At 35.3% G+C, this 18,360-nt stretch overlaps 1 protein-coding gene across 14 annotated transcripts in view; it reads right to left on the bottom strand.

Moving 5' to 3' along the window:
- The window catches only part of TNNI3K (TNNI3 interacting kinase), a 323,082-nt gene that overhangs the window by 83,359 nt on the left and 221,363 nt on the right, over positions 1 to 18,360 (bottom strand). For all 14 annotated transcript variants that reach the window (XR_012512449.1, XR_012512451.1, XR_012512453.1 and 11 more), the window contains 2 exons: positions 18,252 to 18,304; positions 15,202 to 15,334 (listed from right to left, as the gene is read on the bottom strand). Coding sequence is in view for 8 of the 14 variants with exons in the window: in XM_074381016.1 (XP_074237117.1) it covers positions 15,202 to 15,334; positions 18,252 to 18,304 (186 nt within the window). In the remaining 6 variants the exon portion in view is untranslated. The remainder of the gene's footprint in view (positions 1 to 15,201; positions 15,335 to 18,251; positions 18,305 to 18,360) is intronic.

Below are 18,360 nucleotides of genomic sequence, written 5' to 3'. Positions count from 1 at the left end.
AAACACAGCGTTGTGAGTCAGCCTCAGAGTCTACATAACCATAGTGTCAATTTGTGGATTCAGCTTCTCCTTTGCTTATCAATACTTTATCAAGAAAAGGAGACATGAATGGATATTGTCCATGCTCTTTCTCAAATTGATAGACCTGCAAAAAGCTACAGAACAGCCACTCAATACACCAGGTGATAACTTCATTCATTGATTCATTTGTCAAAATGTACTATTTTATGTAGGTGATAATAAACCAAAAATAATCTGTTTTTTTTTTTCAATGAAAGCTGCTAAAAGAATAAATAATAAATAAGCGAATGACTAGTTTTTTCACTTCATTTTATGGTTCAGTCGTTCATTCTAAAATGTGACTCCTTTTACCTGGAATGTTCTCCCCTAGCCCCTTTGCCTTTGTAACATCTTCTGTCATTGACGTCTTATCTTTGATTCACTTTTCCTGGGTACACTTCCTATGCACTCTTATAACAACCTGTACTGTCATAGCATGCATTATACTTAATTGCCTCTTTATTTGTCTGTCTCTGCATATAGAGCATAAATGCCTTGAGGTCATGGACTGTGTCTTTTCACCATTGTATCTTCTGTGCCTCCCACAGTAAATGGCTATTACTAGGTTTTCAAAAGATATGCATTAATTCCCTTAGGATAATGGCCTCCAGCTGTATCCATGTTGCTGTAAAGAACATTATTTTGTTGTTTTTATGGCTATATAGTATTCCATGTTGTATACATACCACATTTTCTTTATCCAGTCCACTGTTGATGTGCATCTAGGTTGATTCCATGTCTTTGCTATTACGAACAGGGGAGATCATTATCCCAAGGGAATTAATGCAGGAACAGAAAACCAAGTAACACATGTTCTCACTTATAAGTGGGAGCTAAACATTGGGTACACATGGAGATAAAGATGAGAACAACAGACACTGAAGACTACTAGAGGAGGAAGGGAGAGATAGGGGCAAGTTGAAAAAATTCCTGTTGGGTACTATGCTTAGTACCTGGTGATGAGATTCATAACCCAAACCTGAGCATCACAAAATACTCATGTAACAAACCTGCACATGTACCCTCTGAATCTAAAATAGAAGTTGAAATAATAATAAATTAAACAATTAAAAAATGTAGGCACTAGAAGTATTATTTAACTGGAACTGAAATAAATTCTGGTATATAGGACTCAGTAACATTTATTGAATAAATGAATGAAGATGATTGCTAAACAGCAATAAATATCTTATTCATTATTATGTTTAGAGAACAGGGCACAATGCTTAGCCATCAAGAAACACGGTAGAATGAATACAATGCTTAGTTTAATTTTAGATGACAACATGATCAGGTAAATTACTGAAATCTGGTGGCAAATTTAATCAACAATATCTCTCATTCAAAATATGGGGGGAGGTGCTTCTATAAATTGAAGCACAGTGACTTAATAAGTACCTTCATCAAGGAAATGTGGGGTCTAATTTTCAGTCTGGCTTTGTTGTAAACTTTCTGGGAGACACTAATTAAGCCAATGTGCCTCATGAGCATTAATTTTGCTAAATGTAAGAAGCAGAGAAGACACAGTATATTAGTGGCAAGCATGGGATTTGAAGACAAGGAACCTGAGTATTTCAGTCTTGATTACCCTCTTACTAGCATGTGACATTCAGCAAATGTCTTATCCTAAAAAAACCCAACCCCAGGTTACTAGGACCAAATGTGATAATATACATTGAGCACGAGGCACATTATTGGCTCTCAACAAGTGTACCTGCATTGTTGTTGCTATTATTATTATCATCTGCACATCTAAGAGTCTTACCGATTCTTTTTGGTTTGAACCTAGAGAACTAGACATAAAAACACAATTGTATCTTTTCTATCTTGTTTAGAACACCAGTCATCTTAGGTCCTTTTTAGGATCTCTTTGGGTATGAACACAAAGTAAAATATTACATTGAGTTACTGCAAATTTTAAGGCTAAAACCTATCTCATTGGTCATAAGTCTCAGCTCAATGCAATACCACTATGCAAATAGACTGACTATGCAGCTCTCCATGACTACCTTAATTATCTATACCCCACTTATGGATAAGTTAGTATTAGATTCTGAATCCCTAAAGTAATCTTTCACTGTCTTCTATTTTATAAAATTAAATTTAGAAACTCATATTAAAAAGATTAAAAAGAGAGCAATAGAGTGCAATATTTTGTTAGTAAGTTTTGACTAAGATAAAATTGCCAGAATGTCTTAATTTTTCCATTTTGATTGTGTTTATATGTGTTCTGAAAAGTACAATTGATTCTGCTTCATTGTTTTTAATGGGCAGGGCTGTGGTGAGACAAAGCAAATGTGTTCTACAATTCCAGTAAGAGCGAAGACACATTCTTTGTTAAACTGACACTTTTCAATGATGTATCACCAGAGTGTATAGCATCTGAGAGAGACCATGAGATTAGAATCTTGAGATTGCACTAAGAATGGCTTAATTTTTTAAACCACATCCCATTCTCATTACATACTGTCAAAAGAATAGATTAATTTGCTCCATTGTCTGTTCTCATTGCAATCTTTGTCAGAGTAATGAAATATTGGAATGTTAATATCAGGTATATTCAGAGAAATATCTCCATCTATTGGACTGATTTGATCTTTCCAGTTATCTGTGTGATGATTGGTTGGCTCTACACTTTTTAGTGATAAACTGATAAGGATTAGCACCATAAACATAAGATTTCAGAACTTTAGCTCACTTTTATTTTCCTGCTGCTTGTCAAAGCACAGTCCACAACATCGGTGTGTTTATATCCTTTGAAGCTATATTCAAAATGCATTAGGGTCCAAATAATATGTGGAAAAATATATAATCATCTAATATTTAAAGAGGGGTAGCAAACTCAAATGACTACCAATATAAGACCTGTCAAATATCTGTGTCTCTAAATGCACTTTAATTCATACTTTTAAAAACCATATGTGACATAAAAAAAAGTCTGCAAGCCATATTTGGTTCCTGGACTTCCAGTTTGCTAATTTGAGTTAAGGTCTCAATATGAAGTCTCACCAAAACCTGCCTAAAATATTGACAGATGTTCTTAAATTACTGCTATATCCCAGACTTACTAAGAGCCTGGCATTAAGGAATCCTAGGACACAGAGTTAAGTCTCTTTGTGAACCAGCTGGCATCACACAGGAAAACAAAAAAGAAAACAAGAGGCTCTATTCTTTGTTCCCAGACTATAATTTGAAAGTGATCCACAAATCTGGGTACCTGGTTATAAGGAAATGGGAATGGATACAATACATATTGATGGATTAATTCATCTCAGCTTTCTTTTTTAGTTGATCATGATGTATCAGAGGATACAAGCCCAGGAGAGAAATGAAATCTGGGAAGCAGGTGTTGATTTCTTTCTCTAAAATGTATTGAGGACAGCTCCTATTTGCCAGGTTGTGTCAGCTTCTTTTCCATCTTGCCTGGTTCTCTCTCTGCTTGGCTTCATACCTTGGCTCTTTCTCCTCCTAATCTGATCATTTCTCTCACAAGTTTTCTCATTTTCTTGTATCCATCATTAACATCATGGTTAAGCCAGAAGCCTGAAAGTCTTTCCTGACTTCTCATCTCCCTTGTGCTCCCACCTCAATCCATTGGGAAATCCTATTAATATCTCCCCAAACCAATATATCCTTTCTCTTTCAAAACTACTGCTTCAATTAAGGTCGTAGATATTTCTTCTAGACGAACTGCTTTTCTTGCCTCCAGTTTGGAATTTCTCTAATCCAGCCTTTGCTTTGTTACAAGAGGGAGCATTCTAAAATAATAATAAGAGTTGTTCTATATCCCTTCTTAAATGTTGCAGAGACCTCCACTGATCACACGCAAGGCCTGTCATAGTTAATTTAATGACTGGGATAAGGGGTACCCAGATAGCTGGTAAAGTATAATTTCTAGTGTGTTGTGACGGTGCTTCTTGAAGGGCTTAGCATTTGAGTTAGTAGACTGAGTGTAAAAGATTCACCCTCACCAATGTGGTCAGGCATCATCCAATCCCTTGAGGGCCCCAATAGAATGATGAGGCAAAGAAAGGGTGAATTAGCTCTTTTATCTGGGGCTGTGACATCCATCTTTTTTGGACCTCAGAAATCAACACTTCAGTTTCCTGAGCCTTCAGACTCTAGAACTTCCAGTGGTGACTTTCCTGCTTCTCAGGGCTTTGAACTCACACTGAATTACATCACTGACTTTCTGGGTTCTCTGGTTCACAAAACAGCATATTGTGGGGTATCTTGGCCTTCATAATCATGAGTCCATTCTCACAATAAATCACCTCTTCATATGTAAATAGATATATTCCACTGATTCTGCTTCTCTGGAGAGCCCTAACTTGTACAAGGACCTCCAACATGTGGTTCCGGTTTTACATTTATAGTCTGTGTTGTTTGACTGATGTCCTTGTATTCTCTAGTTCATCCCTACTGAATTATCTGTGAATTGCTCAGTCCTCTGGACCTTGCTGATACAGCTTTCTGCTGGAACATCTTCCTCGCCTCTTCACAGTTTACCTACTTAATTAGTAGTTATCTTTTAAAGGTACATTCAGGTATCATCTGCTCTAAGAATCCTTCCCTGATATCTTTTTACTACCTCCAGTCTGGGAAAAAGGCCCTTACAGGGAAAATCCTTAGCCCTCTGTGCTTCTCTCTAGTTGAGACTTATTCTGCTGATTGTACTTCTGTCACTCATTCTCTATCCTATGAGTAGTCTGATGGTCTGGTCAGTGACTTATTCCTCTTTATTTTCTGCTTACTATGGCATAGTTCCTGGTCCATAGAAAGAAAGCACTCAATGGTAGCCTAAAGATAATAATAGTAGCTAACATTTATTGAATGCTTATTATTGTCAACCACTGCTCTAACCTTTTGAGGTAGGTCTTATTATTATATTTTAAAAATAAATGAATGCTGGTGAGGATGAAAGAGGAACTCTCATACACTGTTGGTGGAAATGTAAATTAGTACAGCCACTGTGATGGAGAACAGTATGGAAGTTCCTCAAAAAACTGACAATTGTACTACCATATTATTCCGCAATCCCACTGCTAGGTATATATCCAGAAGAAAAGAATTCAGTATATCTAAGAGATGTCTGCACTCCCATGTTTATTGCAGCACAATTCACAGTAGTAAAGATTTTGAATCAACCTAAATGTACCTCAATGATAAATGGTAAAAGATAATGTGGTACATATTCAGACATTAAAAGAATGAAATACTATCATCTGCAACAACACGGATGGAAATGGAAGCCATTACGTTAAGTGAAATAAGCCAGGCACAGAAAGACAAATATCACATGTTCTCACGCATATGTGCGAGCTTAAAAAATATGAACTCATGGAGACGGAAAGTAGAATGATAGTTACCAGAGGCTGGGAAGGGTAGTGGGGAAGATGAGATAAAGTGGAAATGGTTAATAGATACAAAAATACAGTTAGATAAAATGAATAAGATCTAGTATTCAGTAGCATAATAGAGTAACTACAGTTAACAATAATTTATTGTATATTTTAAAGCAACTAAAAGAAGGGAATTAGAATGTCCCTAATCCAAAGAAATGATAAATATTTAAGGTAGATATTCCTATTATTCTGGTTTGATCATTACCCAGTTTATGCCTGAATCAAAATAGCACATGTACCCCATAAATATATACAACTATTATGTATTCATAATAACATAAAAGAAAAAATTAAGTAGGTTAAATAAATTGTGCAAGGTCACAAGACACATGACAATTCTCTTTAGCCTCTACAGTGTTAGCCTGAAAAATGTTTTCTTTAAAATATTGAATTAATTGCCAACATTAAACATTTATCGATTTCTTAATTAAGCAGAAATTAGTGATATGGTCAGAGTGGGTATACCTACATTCCTTCTCAGTGCTGTTTGGCTGGAGCATGAATCAGGGCATGTGATTTCTTATTCAACACACTGTTCTGCTTTGAGCATCTGCATGCTTCCCATGGTCCTGTGGGCATTTGATCTTTTTGATTTGCCCTTTAAGGTGGTGGATGTGATGGATTTTCAGTTTTTCTAAACCTGAGATTACAAAGTTAATTTCAACATGCGAGATGCAAAAGAGACCCTAACTTCAAGTTTTTCTGAATGTATACCTATCACCTGTATAGGAGTCAATGCTAATATTGGTGTTCTTTGTTTATATTTTCCCCAGGAGGTAGTATGCTACTAAATCCAGAAGGATGAGTCCTGTATAATGTTGCTACTACCATAATTGATAATGCCGTCTCACTTGCAGTCATGGATTCGTTCCTCATTGTAAATGGCTAATATGTAGCTTATATTGAATCTGATGCTTCACATAATTTATTGCCAAACATATGCTAGATTGCCTAACCACTGCAATGATATTAGAAATCTTGTTTCTTGATTCATGGTAACTGTCCAACTTTGAAAAATTCAGCATTTATCATAAACAAACTCTCTTTCCAATAAAGTACTACACATTTTAATGTCTGTGATATTGGAATAAAGTTATTCTTAGGCAAGACTTTCAACTTTATATTAAATAATATTCTCTCTCTAAAATGGATAACTATTTCTGGGGTCCATGAACTAAAATCTTAGTTCCATCTTTATCATTTTTAAGTATTTACTTTATAATGAGCAAAGCCCAAGGAAGTAGAGAAAATTACAAAATAGTATGAGTAAAAGGTGATAAACATTATGATAAATGGTGACTTGAGTTAAGGAGGAAACTGCACTTAACTTGATATTGGAGATTAAGATAGACTTTCAGAAAAAAATTATATTTAGACTAAGACCTGAAAATAAATTGGAGTTGGTATGATGAAAAGTGAAGAGTATCTCTGACAAACAGCGTAATGTGCACAAAGGCATGGAGGTGAGAGGAGACATAGGAGGAAACGGAAAGTTTCCTATGGTTGGGATGACTCCGGATGACAGGCTGCATGGGGTGAGAGGGAGGCCGGGGGCGGGGGCAGGCAGGAATATCATCATGAGGGGCTTTGAAGATTGTTTTGAGACATTTTGTTTTCATCTTAAGAGCAAAAGATAAACACTGGGGATTTGAAGTCAGAGAAGTGCTGTGTTCAAATTTGTGTTTTTAGAAAGCTAATTCTAGTGATTGGTGGAAAAAAGATGATGAGCAAAGCTGAAAACAGGATACTGTGTAAGATACGGTGCAGTATTCGACATGTGAAATAAGGAAGTAGCAGTGGAGATGGAGATAACTGGATGGATTTGAGAGATAGAACGTAAAACCAAAAATAGGAAAATAATTTTTAAAAGAAAGAAAGAGAGAAATAAATAAAGTGAAAAGTAAAGAGGAGTCAAAGATGACTTTGAAGTTTCTACATGGGCTGCCTAGAGAATGAGAGTGCCACTAAGTACAGAATCAAAGGGAGCCTTGACCTTGTATTACACTTTTTCCTAATCTTGCACCTTACAGTTACAGAATGTTTGAAATTAATAAAATTTGGTCACAAACATCATCTCATTTAACGCTCACAGGAATTTTGGTAATGTGGTAGTCAGCATTAATTTAATTTACTGAAGAAACAGAATTTGTGAAAAGGCATAGAGGTCAGATGAAACGCAACATATTGAAGTGAAAGAAGGCTGAAGTGGCTGGAGTGCAGAATGTGAAATGGTGTTAGTAATGTGAGAGGTATAGAATCAGGGAGAGTTTTACAGGACATATTAAGAATTTTGAGATATAATCCTAAGAATATGGAAAGCCATAAAATAATTTTAAGCAATGGTGACATATTGGGTTTATGTTTTAAAAATATTTTAGTGGATTGTTTGTTTAGACATTGGAGAGGAAAAGAAAACAAAAATAAACCAAGAAAGAACAGTCAAAAGCAATTTTAGAAGTTCAAGTGATAAAAATGGCAGTTTGCACTAGGGTGATGGCAGATGAAACATTTTGAGAAATAGACAAATTTGAGGTATATATCTTACCACTTTTTTTTTTTTTTTGAGACGGAGTTTCGCTCTTGTTACCCAGGCTGGAGTGCAATGGCGCGATCTCGGCTCACTGCAACCTCCGCCTCCTGGGTTCAGGCAATTCTCCTGCCTCAGCCTCCTGAGTAGCTGGGATTACAGGCACGCACCACCATGCCCAGCTAATTTTTGTATTTTTAGTAGAGACGGGGTTTCACCATGTTGACCGGGATGGTCTCGATCTCTTGACATCGTGATCCACCTGCCTTGGCTTCCCAAAGTGCTGGGATTACAGGCTTGAGCCACCACGCACAGCACATATCTTACCACTTGAGTTCAACATTGTACTGGAGGTCCCTGACTGTTCAAGAAGGCAGACATAAAGATTGGAAAGAAGAAAGAAAACAAAAAGCAGGAAAGCAGGAAGCAAGAAAGAAAGCAAGAAAGCAAACTAGCAAGCAAACAATCAAGAAAGAAAGTAAAGAAATAAATGAAAGAAAGAAAGAAGAGAAAGAAAAGAAAGAGAGAGACAGAATCGAGAGAAAGAAAGAGAGAAAGGAAAGAAATACAGAAAGTCAGACAGAAAGAAAGAAAGGAAAAGAAAGAAAATCTTTATTAACAGATGACGTAATTATTTATGTAGAAATGCCAAAGAATGTACAAAAAAGAGAACTAGGATGGAGAAGTAAATTTAGTAAGTTTGTGGGCTGCTAGATTGTAATAAAATGTTTATTATATTTCTATATATTAATGCTAGCAAAAAATGGACATTGATTTATTTCATTAAGTTCTCGGGAAATGTGCAGGATGTGCAGGTTTGTTACGTAGGTAAACGTGTACTATGGTGGTTTGCTGCACATATCAACCCATCACATAGGTATTAAGCACAGCATGCATTAGCTATTTTTCCTGATGCTCTCCCTCCCATTGCCTACACCAACAGGCCCCTATGTGTGTTGTTCCCCTCCATGTGTCCATATGTTCTCATTGTTCAGTTTCCTCTTATAAGTGAGAACATGCAGTGTTTGGTTTTCTGTTCCTGCATTAGTCTTCTTAGTCTACCAGCTGCATCCATATTCCTGCAAAGGACATGATCTCAGTCCTTTAATACAGCTGCATAGTATTCCATGGTGTATATATGTAACACATTTTCCTTATCCAATCTATTATTGATGGACATTTGAGTTGATTCCATGTCTTTGCTATTGTGAATAGTGCTGTAATGAACATAAGCATGCCTGTATCTTTATAACAGATTGATGTATATTCCCTTGGGTATATACTCAGTAACATGATTACTGGGTCAAATAATATTTCTGGTTCTAGGCTTTTGAAGAATCACCACACTGTCTTCCACAATGGTTGAACTAATTTACATTCCCACCATCAATGTAAAAGCATTCCCATTTCTCCACAGCCTCCCAGCATCTGTTGTTTGTTGACTTTTTAATAATCGCCATTGTGATTTTCGTGAAATGGTTTCTCATTGTGGTTTTGATTTGCATTTCTCTAATGTGTTGGCTGCACAAATGTCTTCTTTTGAGAGGTGAATGTTCACGTCCTTTGCCCACTTTAAAATTTTTTTTTCTTGTAAATTTAAGTTCCCTATAGATTGCAGGTATTACATCTTTTTCAGATGGATAGATCACAAACATTTTCTCCCATTTGGTAGATGGTCTATTAGCTCTGATGATAGTTTCTTTTGCTGTGCAGAAGCTCTTTAGTTTAATTAGATCCGATTTGTCATTTTTTTTTTTTGCTTTTGTTGCATTGCTTTTGACATTTTTGCCATAAAATCTTTGTACATGCCTATGTCCTGAATAGTCTTGCCTAGATTTTCTTCTAGGGTTTTTATATATTGGGCTTTACATTTAAGTCTTTAATTCATCTGTAGTTACTTTTTGTATAAGGTATAAGGAAAGGGTCCAGTTTCAGTTTTCTCCGTATGACTAGCCAGTTCTCCCAACACCATTTATTAAATAGGGAAGCCTTTTTCCAAAGCTTGTTTTTGTCAGGTTTTCAAAGATCAGATGGTTATAGATGTGTCATCTTATTTCTGAGTTCTCTATTCTCCTCCATTGGTCTATGTGTCTGTTTTTGTACCAATATCATGATGTTTTGGTTATGCAGCCTTGTAGTATAGTTTGAAGTTGATTAACGTGATGCTTCCAGCTTTGTTCTTTTTGCTTAGAATTGTCTTGTCTATATGGGCTCTTTTTTGGTTTCATGTGAATTTTAAAATATTTTTCTCTAATTCTGTGGAAAATGTCACTGGTTATTTAATGGGAATAGCATTAAATCTACATATTACTTTGGGCAGTATGGCCATTTTCATGATATTGATTCTTTCTCTCTATTAACATGGAATGTTTTTCCATTTGTTTGTGTCATCTCTAATTTCCTTGAGTAGTGGTTTGTAGTTCTCCTTGAAGAGGTCTTTCACTTCCCTTGTTTGTTGTATTCCTAGGTATTTTATTTTCTTTGTAGCAATTGTGAATGAGAGTTCATTCATGATTTGCCTCTCTTCTTGTCTATTGTTGGTGTATAGGAATGGTTATGATTACTGCACATTGATTTTGTATCCTGAGACTTTGCTGAAGTTGCTTATCAGCTTAGGGAGTTTTTGGGCTGAGACAATGGGGTCTTCTAGACATTGGATCATGTCATCTGCAAACAGTGATAGTTTGACTTTCTCTCTTCCTATGTGAATATGTTTAATTTCTTTCACTTGGCCTGATTGTTCTGGCCAGAACTTGCAATGCTTTGTTGAATAGGAGCAGTGAAAGAGGGCATCCTTGTCTTGTGACAGTCTTCAAGAGAAATGCTTCCAGCTTTTGCCCATTCAGTATGATATTGGCTGTGGGTTTTTCATTAATGTTTCTTATTATTTTGGGGAATGTTTCATCAATATCTAGTTTATTGAGAGTTTTTAACATGAAGGAATGTTGAATTTTATCAAAGGCCTTTTCTGCACCTATTGAGATAATCATGAGGTTTTTCTCTTTAGTTCTGTTTATGTGGTAACTTATGTTTATTGATTTGCCTATGTTGAGCCAGCCTTACATCCTGGGGATGAGGCCAACTTGATTCTGGTGGATAAGCTTTTTCATGTGCTACTGGATTTGATTTGATTTCCCACTATTTTATTGAGAATTTTTGCCCTGATATACATCAGGGATATTGGTCAGAAGTTTTCTTTTTTTGTTGTATCTCTGCTAGGTTTTGGTATCAGGATGATTCCAGTCTCATAACATGAGTTAGGAGGAGTCCTTCCTTTTCAATTGTGGAATAGTTTCCAAAGAAATGGTACTAGCTCCTTTTGATACCTCAGGTAGAATTTAGTTATAAATCCATCTGATCCTGGGCCTTTTTTGGTTGGTAGCCTATTTATTACTGCCTAAATTTCAGAACTTGTTATTGGTCTATTCAGGGGTTCAACTCCTTCCTGAAGGGGTATACATATGCAGGAATTTATCCATTTCTTCTAGATTTTCCCTATTTGCATAGACGTATTAATAGTATTCTCTGGTGGTTGTTTATATTCCTGTGTGGTCAGAAGTGATATTCTCTTTATCATTTTTATTATGTCTAGTTGATTCTTTTCTCTTTTCTTCTTGATTGATCTAGCTAGTAGTCTATTTTATTAATTTTTTTCAAATCTAGCTCTGGGATTAATTGATTTTCTGAAGGGTTTTTTGTATCTCTATATCCTTCAATTCGCTCTGATGTTGTTTATTTCTTTTCTTCTGCTACTTTGGTGGTAGTTTTCTCTTGGTTCTCTAGTTCTTTTAGTTGTAATGTTAAAATGTTGATACGAGATCTTTTTTAGGTAGGTGCTTAGTACTATCAATTTATCTCAACACTGCTTTAGCTGCATCACAGAGATTCTGGTATGTTGTCTTTTTGTTCTCACTGGTTTCCAAGAACTTGTTGATTTCTGCCTTAATTTCATTTTATACCCAAGATTCATTCAAAAGCAGGTTGTTCAATTTTCATGTAGTTATGTGAATTTTAGTGAGCTTCTTAATCTTGAGTTCTAATTTGATTGTGCTGTGGCCTGAGAGACTGTTTGTTACAATTTCAGTTCATTTGCATTTGCTTAGGAGGATTTAACTTCCAATTAGGACATTGATATTTTTAAGAGTAACATTTACAATAGCATCAAGAGACACAAAGTAGGTAGAGATAGGTATAATAAAAATTATTCAAGGTTCTATGCTAAAAACTACAAAATACATAGCAGCAGAAATTTAAGAAGATCTAAGTGAAGAAAGAAAGAAACCATGTTTATTGAACAGAAGACTAACATGAAGATGTTCATTCTTCCCAAATTGATCTAATAATTCAATGCAATTGAATCAAATTCCAACAAGTTTTTTATAGGAATATAGACAACCTGATTCTAAAATTTATATGGAAAACAAAAAACTTAAATGGCTGAAGCCTTTTTAACACAGAAGAACAAACTTGGAGGATTTACATTACTTATTTTCATGACTTTCTGTAATATATTAAGATAGTGTGTTATTTGATTTAAGGTTAGTCACATGACCAGTGAAACAGAATAGAGCTGAAATAAATGCATACATATAGGGTCAACTGATTTTTGACAAATGTACCAAAATAATTTAATAAGAATGGATAGTATTTTCAAAAAATCATGTCAAACCAATTGGACATCTGTATTCAAAAACCAAATGAACAAACCAAAGAATAACAAATTCAACTCATACTGTACTTTAAAAAATAAAATTCAAAGTAGATCTTACAAAACCTAAGCTTGTAAGACTTCCATACAAAAAATAGGAGGAAGTTTTTATGGCTCTGAGTAAAGCAAAAATACTTTTAGATATGATACAAATTGATTTAAAATTTTGGTAAGATGGATTTCATTGATATTAAAAACATCTGCTCCTTGAAAGACATTGCTGAGAATACAAAAAGGCACGCCATAGATTACAGGAAAACTCTTGCAAAACAAGTAGTGTATAAAGTACTTCTCCCTATAATCTAAGAACTCTTACAACTAAATGATGAGACTATTTAAACAAACATTTTACAGTAGAAATATGGATACCAAATATGTACATGAAAATATCAACATTACTAGTCATCAGAGAAATGTAAATATCACAGTGACATTCCACATACCCCCCACTCAAATGGCTAATATATACACATATATTTAAAAATAGACAATCCAAAGTGCTGGCAAGGGTGTGAAACAACTGAAATTCTCACAGACTATTGTTGGAAATCCCTAATGGTAGAGACACCTTGGAAAAACTCTTATTATAACATGTAGCACCATCCATTACTCATTTATCCAATGGAAGTGAAAACAACTACACAAAGGTCTCAATTATTTGAGCAGATTTATTCATAGTAACCCTAAAATGAGAAGAACTCAAAGGGCATGAACTTCCATTGTATAAACAAATTGCAGAACATCTACAATTTGAAATATTACACAGAAAAGGAATGAATCACTGATAAATGCAACATGATTCCATTTATATGACGTTGGTATACAAGCAAGCTTATAGGGACAGAAAAGAGATCACTGGCTGCCAAAGGCTGAAGGTGTGAGAAATAGACTGACTCAAAAGAGGCACTGAGAACTTTTTGGAGTGATGGAAGTGTTCTACATTTTGATTGCAGTTGTAGTTATACAACTATATATATTTATAAAAACTCATTGAAGTGTTAACCTAGAAAGGTAAATTTTACTGCATATATATAATACCTCAATAAACCTGATTTTTTAAAAGACTATTGCAGTGGTTTAAATGAAAGACGGCTTGGGTCATGATGGTGGTGGATGATAGTGTTAAGAGAAACCCAAGATGTATTAGAAGGTAAAATCAACAGGGCTAGGTTAACGGATTGACACAGGGAATGAGGAAAAAGGAGTTGTATTTCTCTCTTATGAAAAAAACACCACAGTACATCTAAAATTATAATCAATTTTTTGTATATCCATCAGTCTTCTCAGGATGTACACCCTCAGAGGTAGAGAGAAGGAAGGACATCAAACAAGACCTTACAAATGGCAATGATGGTCCAGCTAAAAACAGAGCCCACACATCCACGCTATAATAAGGGCTAAGTATAATTTAAAACTTTAGAAAATATGTGGAGAAAAATTAGGACAATTACATTATCATTATGCTGAACAAACTACGCACAGAGCACATAACCTATGAAAAGTACTCTGCTATGCAGAGTGCAATTAAAAGACCATCTGGTAGCTTCGGGAAAAAAGTACTCCAAAAATAGAGTATGAGATGAGATGTGGCTTGCTCTCCGTACATGAGTACTCATAAATATTTTGATATTGGTTAAGACTTCTAACTTGTTAAAAGGGATGTTTAAGTAACATCTCTTTTGACTTCATCCTTCTTATATATTGTTATAGAGTAGCCATTGGGAGATTACAATATAATTATTTAAAATTTACTTATGATGACATTTGACAACTACTTTACAAGTGTGCTAACTTTTAGGGATGCAAAGTCCTTAAGAAGACATTTCTAGTGTGACAAGATATGAGAGCAATCCAAATACAATTGACAGAAATATGCAAATGAAGTTTACTTTAAAACTAAAATATGTATATATTTTGCCTGTGATTAGATTCCTCACCTTCACTTTCTACATGTAAGCAAAGCATAATGTTTATCATCAATGAAAACTAGACTCACTGCATGTCCCATTTTTAGAATGTACCTATCTATCTATGCACATCACACAAAAATGTTAGGAAAATCAATATTCTTTGATATGATGTGAGAAAAGCAGACAACAGCCCTAATATGTTATTTTTGTGTTACTACTTTCTTATCCCTATATATATATTAAAAGGGTAATTCTAAAATCTAATCTCAAAAAATAAATATCACATTGTCCTCCTCATTTGCCTCACATGCCACATGGTCATAGTTAATTTCTTGTTTTATTAACAACCAATAAATCAAAGTCCTAAACTTTAATAAAATACACCTACATTTCTATGTGTCTGTGTCTGAAATCACAGCTAAGTCATTAAATTTTCTGGACTGGACACACACCTTAAAATAATTTAAGATTGCTTACCTCCTCTTTCGCCATCTCACTGAGACTAATCATTTTGGAGAAAATGTTTCTCGAAGTTATAAAAATGCAGTGAACTTCCTAAAACAGGAAAACTTTAATTGCAGCATGTTTTACCTGGCTTGAGATGAGCGAATGGAATTTCGCCAGTGAGAATTTCCCAAAGACACAGAGCGTAGCTGAAGACATCTGCTTTGATGGTGTATCGAGTGCACTGCGTGAACACCTCAGGAGCCATCCAGCGGAGGTTCTGCATATCAAGAAATAGCCGCAAGCCATTTACCAAGTGTTTGGTTCTTCCGCTGCAGAGTAGCATTCTTCTTAGTGAGAAGTTGCCGTATTCTCCCGATGCTCTCAAAAGGCATAAATATAAATTAACATCCACACATATCACCCTCAATGTGTGCAATAAACACATTTATACATACACAGTGTGTTTACTGTGGCTGTTCAATTCCTTAAAGGGCATTTTTAATCACTGGAAGAGCACAAAATTCATACTTTTTCCAAAAACGTCACCAGTAATTAATTATCAAGTAAAGCTGTCTCTTCCACAATGAGAGGCAGCATGTATTTTTTTAAATCTTTGAGCACCTTTCTTCCTTAGAAGCCTTACCAGGTTCAGAATAGCCAACCAGGGGTTCATCCAGGGACCCTATATCTCCCTGGGAATGAATCACACATGGTGGGAGACACCTCCTTCAAGTCTTAAGGTTGGAATTTAGGAAGTCACTAACCTAGGCCCATAAATAGTGTGCTCGTGGCTGAGGAGAGATATGGCTCCAGAGGAGTGCCCAGAATATTCCTATGAAGTAGATTCATCTCTGGCAGGATCAGGTCTGTCTTATTTTCTCTGCCCAGATGTGCTATTTATGAATGCTGTTTGTGAAATATTCCGGAAAGGAAGCCCATAAAATGTTAAAAGTTCCTCCTTACAAAGTTCTAGCCTCTGTTTCAATAACATTATTTACATTGTTTTCATTTGTGACTTCATATTTTTCAGTTAAAAATATTAGTTTCCATTCTGAGATGCAAACGCATAAATTTGGTTGATTTCTAGTTTAGGACACAGAACACTGGATTTTTTTGAGTTAGGAGATGAAAATTCTACCTCTGGCTCTACCACTTACTGAATAGCTCAGGGCAAGTCTCTTGTTTTCCCTGGACCTCCGATTCCTCAAGAACAAAACAGAGGAACCACACCTCCCGGTTCTAAATCCCCAGGGCACCATGTTAATAAACATTGCTAAACACTTTAAAATGTCCATTGAAGGAAACCACTATTCTTTTACCACTCTTACTAAAATACTGTGTGTAATGTTGGCTGCTAATTCTTTTGGAATGCCTACCTTATTTTGAAATCGTGCATAGTTACAGCTTTCCATTAATATCTTTATTCTTATTATGGGGTTTATAGGCAATTCTTCTACATAAGCTTCCAGATTCCAAAGAGCCTCCATTTTTATAGCAGATTATGCATTGTGCCACAACATTGTATATGTGGGAGCAGGTATACAGTATGTCCATTTTTTCACAGAGGGGTCATAGAGTAATTAGACAGCATGCATACAGCCACATAACTAATAAGAAAACAGTTTTCAAAATAAATTTCAAATTAAATCTCTTATTCTAGCAGCATTGTCTTTAAGTACAACATAATTTATTCATTTATTAGTGCTGTGCTTAAAGACAATGCTGCTAGAACAAGAGAGTTAATATACTACTGTTCATTAAATTCAATTTAATTTAATTCAATAAAAGTTTGTTTAGTTGGAGAGTTTCATCTAACTACATTTTAGAATCATGTGGGGGAATTTTTAAAAGATGCAGGTACCCAAGATCAACCTTAGGCCAATAAAATCATAATTTCTAGGAATCAGATTCAGGCAGCATGCTTGAAAAAACTTTTAAACTTATTTTAATGTACACCTAGGGTGGAGAACCACTGACTTAGCTGCCTCTATGTCCCACGTCTTAGATGAGGTTTGTGTCCTGCCAAAGATCATTCACTGTTCTGACCTCCCCTACCTCATAATCTACCACTTCCCTCCTTACTCACCTCACTCCAGCCACTCTGGCTTTGAACACACCAAGAACTCTCCTGCCCCAGGACCTCTACACTTACTATTGCCCTCATCTGAATAGTTCTTCTCCCATGTAGATTACTCCCATGTTAGATCTCTTATTAAACGTTAACTTTTTCCTTCATCCTATCTAAATGGCATCCTCATCACTCTCCCTTCATTTACTCTTTTATTTTTCTTCATAACATTCATCACTGCCTGAGATATATTTTGTTAATTTGGTCAGTGCCTATACCCTTCCAGGAGAATATTAGCTCCATAGGAACAAGAACTTAGCTGATGTTGCATAGAATGAACAGAAAGAGAGGACTGGAGTTAGAAGCCTATTGTGATATTAGTCCAGAAAAGAAATGAGAAGAATCTGAACTGAGGCAGCAGGAAATGAGAGGTTTAAGAGGTTAAGATGAACTTAAAGAAGAAAAGAAAGAGACATCCAGAAAAAGCAAGTGAGTGCAAGCAGAAGCAGGAAAGGAAAGAAATAAAAAATTACTCCAGCCTTACGTAATTAGTTATCAAAAGTATTCCAGAAAGAGAAGTCTACTTTTTTTCAGGGGGAGGGATTGGGAAGAGTGAAGGAGAGAGCAGGTAATGAATTTAATTGCAGACATTTTGAGTACAATTATCCTTACTTCAGATATTATATTTACATTTTACTTAAACATGAACACTTGCATTACCACTTACTACCTTACAGTGTTAAAATGTAGAATGATGAACAGTTAATAGATGCTGATGAACTACTAATTTTATAGTGAGTTCTTTATTAAATGTTCACTGTAAGTAGTTAGGTGATCTAAATATGAAATGATCCATGCCCACCTCATTCTTTTCAGTTACATTTAAAAGATATTCTGTATTATTTTATCCATAATGTTTTCCAAATATATATCTTATCTATTTCTCTAGTAGAGTCTCGAGATAGTTATTTTGACAGCTTACTAAAAAGAAAAACATAAGCCATTATCCTGACACTGAGACAATGACATTCTTCCAGTTAAAACTGCTCTCATCTTACATCCTCTCATGCTGAGTTTACACATTTTAATTGGTTTATAATTATGGGAAACACAAGCAGCGGCAAACCCCAGGTTGTTTTGTCATGTTGTCTTCATCCAGAGACTGTAGAAATCTTGATTCTGAGGGAAAGAGAAAATAAATCACATCAAAAGAAATATCTTAAAAAACACTCAAA

The sequence above is a fragment of the Saimiri boliviensis genome, chromosome 11 (genome assembly GCF_048565385.1).
Source record: "Saimiri boliviensis isolate mSaiBol1 chromosome 11, mSaiBol1.pri, whole genome shotgun sequence".
Taxonomy (NCBI): domain Eukaryota; kingdom Metazoa; phylum Chordata; class Mammalia; order Primates; family Cebidae; genus Saimiri; species Saimiri boliviensis.
This window is presented reverse-complemented; position numbering and strand designations above follow the sequence as displayed.